Genomic DNA, 968 nt, shown 5'->3' with positions numbered 1-968 from the left:
ATCATTCTGTGATTCTGTGATTGAGGTCTGTCCCTGTCTGGGTGGTTTCTGTCACAAATCTCTAGGCTAGTCCATGATGGGACTGAGCAGGGTGTCCCTGTCATTCTGCTGCCCTGATTGCCACCATGTCATGGAGAAGGTGGGTGGGAAGTAGTGACTGGTGGGCTCTAGGGCATGGAGGGAGGGCTTGGATGAAGCAGGGTTCAAGCTGATGATGGGGGAGTAGGGACAAGGTAGACTGAGGGAGGAGAGTGTGTGGGATGCTCCTTGCTAGAGTGAGGAGGGTGAGGTTGATGGAGCTCAGGAAGAAGAAGGCCTGTTGCTTCAGCTGCCATGATGGACAGCGGAGAAGGATGTGTTTTGCTGATCGTGCTTGGAGAGGATGTGGGGAACAGCATGGGTGCAATGCAGAACAAGGTTTAAATGCCTTCAAGGGAAAGTCCCAAGTGAGAGGGGAAGGGGCTGGAGCATCGGTGGAGGCGAGCACTGATGCTAGCCACGATGGCCCGGATGCAACCCCTGCTTCGGCGTGTCCCTAGCCCACCACTTGCCAACGCTACCAGCACTTATATGAGGGATGGGTGGTGATCTCCACTCCCCACTCCTTATATTCTTGCCTTAGGTACCTTATGGAGATAAATACTCTTTGGTCTTATGTTCTTATACATAACACCAATAAGCGCTCATGGAGGGGCAGAGAGCTCATTTCTTCACTGCCCTTGCAGTGCATAGATGAATGTCTACCGTAATGCTTGCGCAGTCACCGCAGTGAGTTTAGCCAGCCCAGCAGAGGAGCAGAAACCCCATGGAGATAGTGAGCCAACATATTTTAGAATCGTAGAATCATAGAATCATTATGGTTGGAAGAGACCTCAAAGATCATCAAGTCCAACCGTATACCCAATGCCACCATGCCCACTAAACCATGTCTTGAAGCGCCACATCTAAATGTTTTTTGAACACCTCCA

At 50.9% G+C, this 968-nt stretch overlaps 1 protein-coding gene across 1 annotated transcript in view; it reads left to right on the top strand.

Annotated features, from left to right (window-relative positions):
- The first annotated feature begins 125 nt into the window (after positions 1–125).
- Positions 126–968, top strand: part of LOC104168481 (actin cytoskeleton-regulatory complex protein PAN1-like) — a 3,769-nt gene continuing 2,926 nt past the window's right edge. The window contains exon 1 of the mRNA XM_009709085.1: positions 126–139. Within this exon, the coding sequence (XP_009707387.1) occupies positions 126–139 (14 nt within the window). The remainder of the gene's footprint in view (positions 140–968) is intronic.

Source organism: Cariama cristata, unplaced genomic scaffold (genome assembly GCF_000690535.1).
Source record: "Cariama cristata isolate BGI_N322 unplaced genomic scaffold, ASM69053v1 scaffold22201, whole genome shotgun sequence".
Taxonomy (NCBI): Eukaryota; Metazoa; Chordata; class Aves; order Cariamiformes; family Cariamidae; genus Cariama; species Cariama cristata.
The sequence above is the reverse complement of the archived record's forward strand: the minus strand, read 5'-3'. Positions and strand labels throughout refer to the sequence as shown.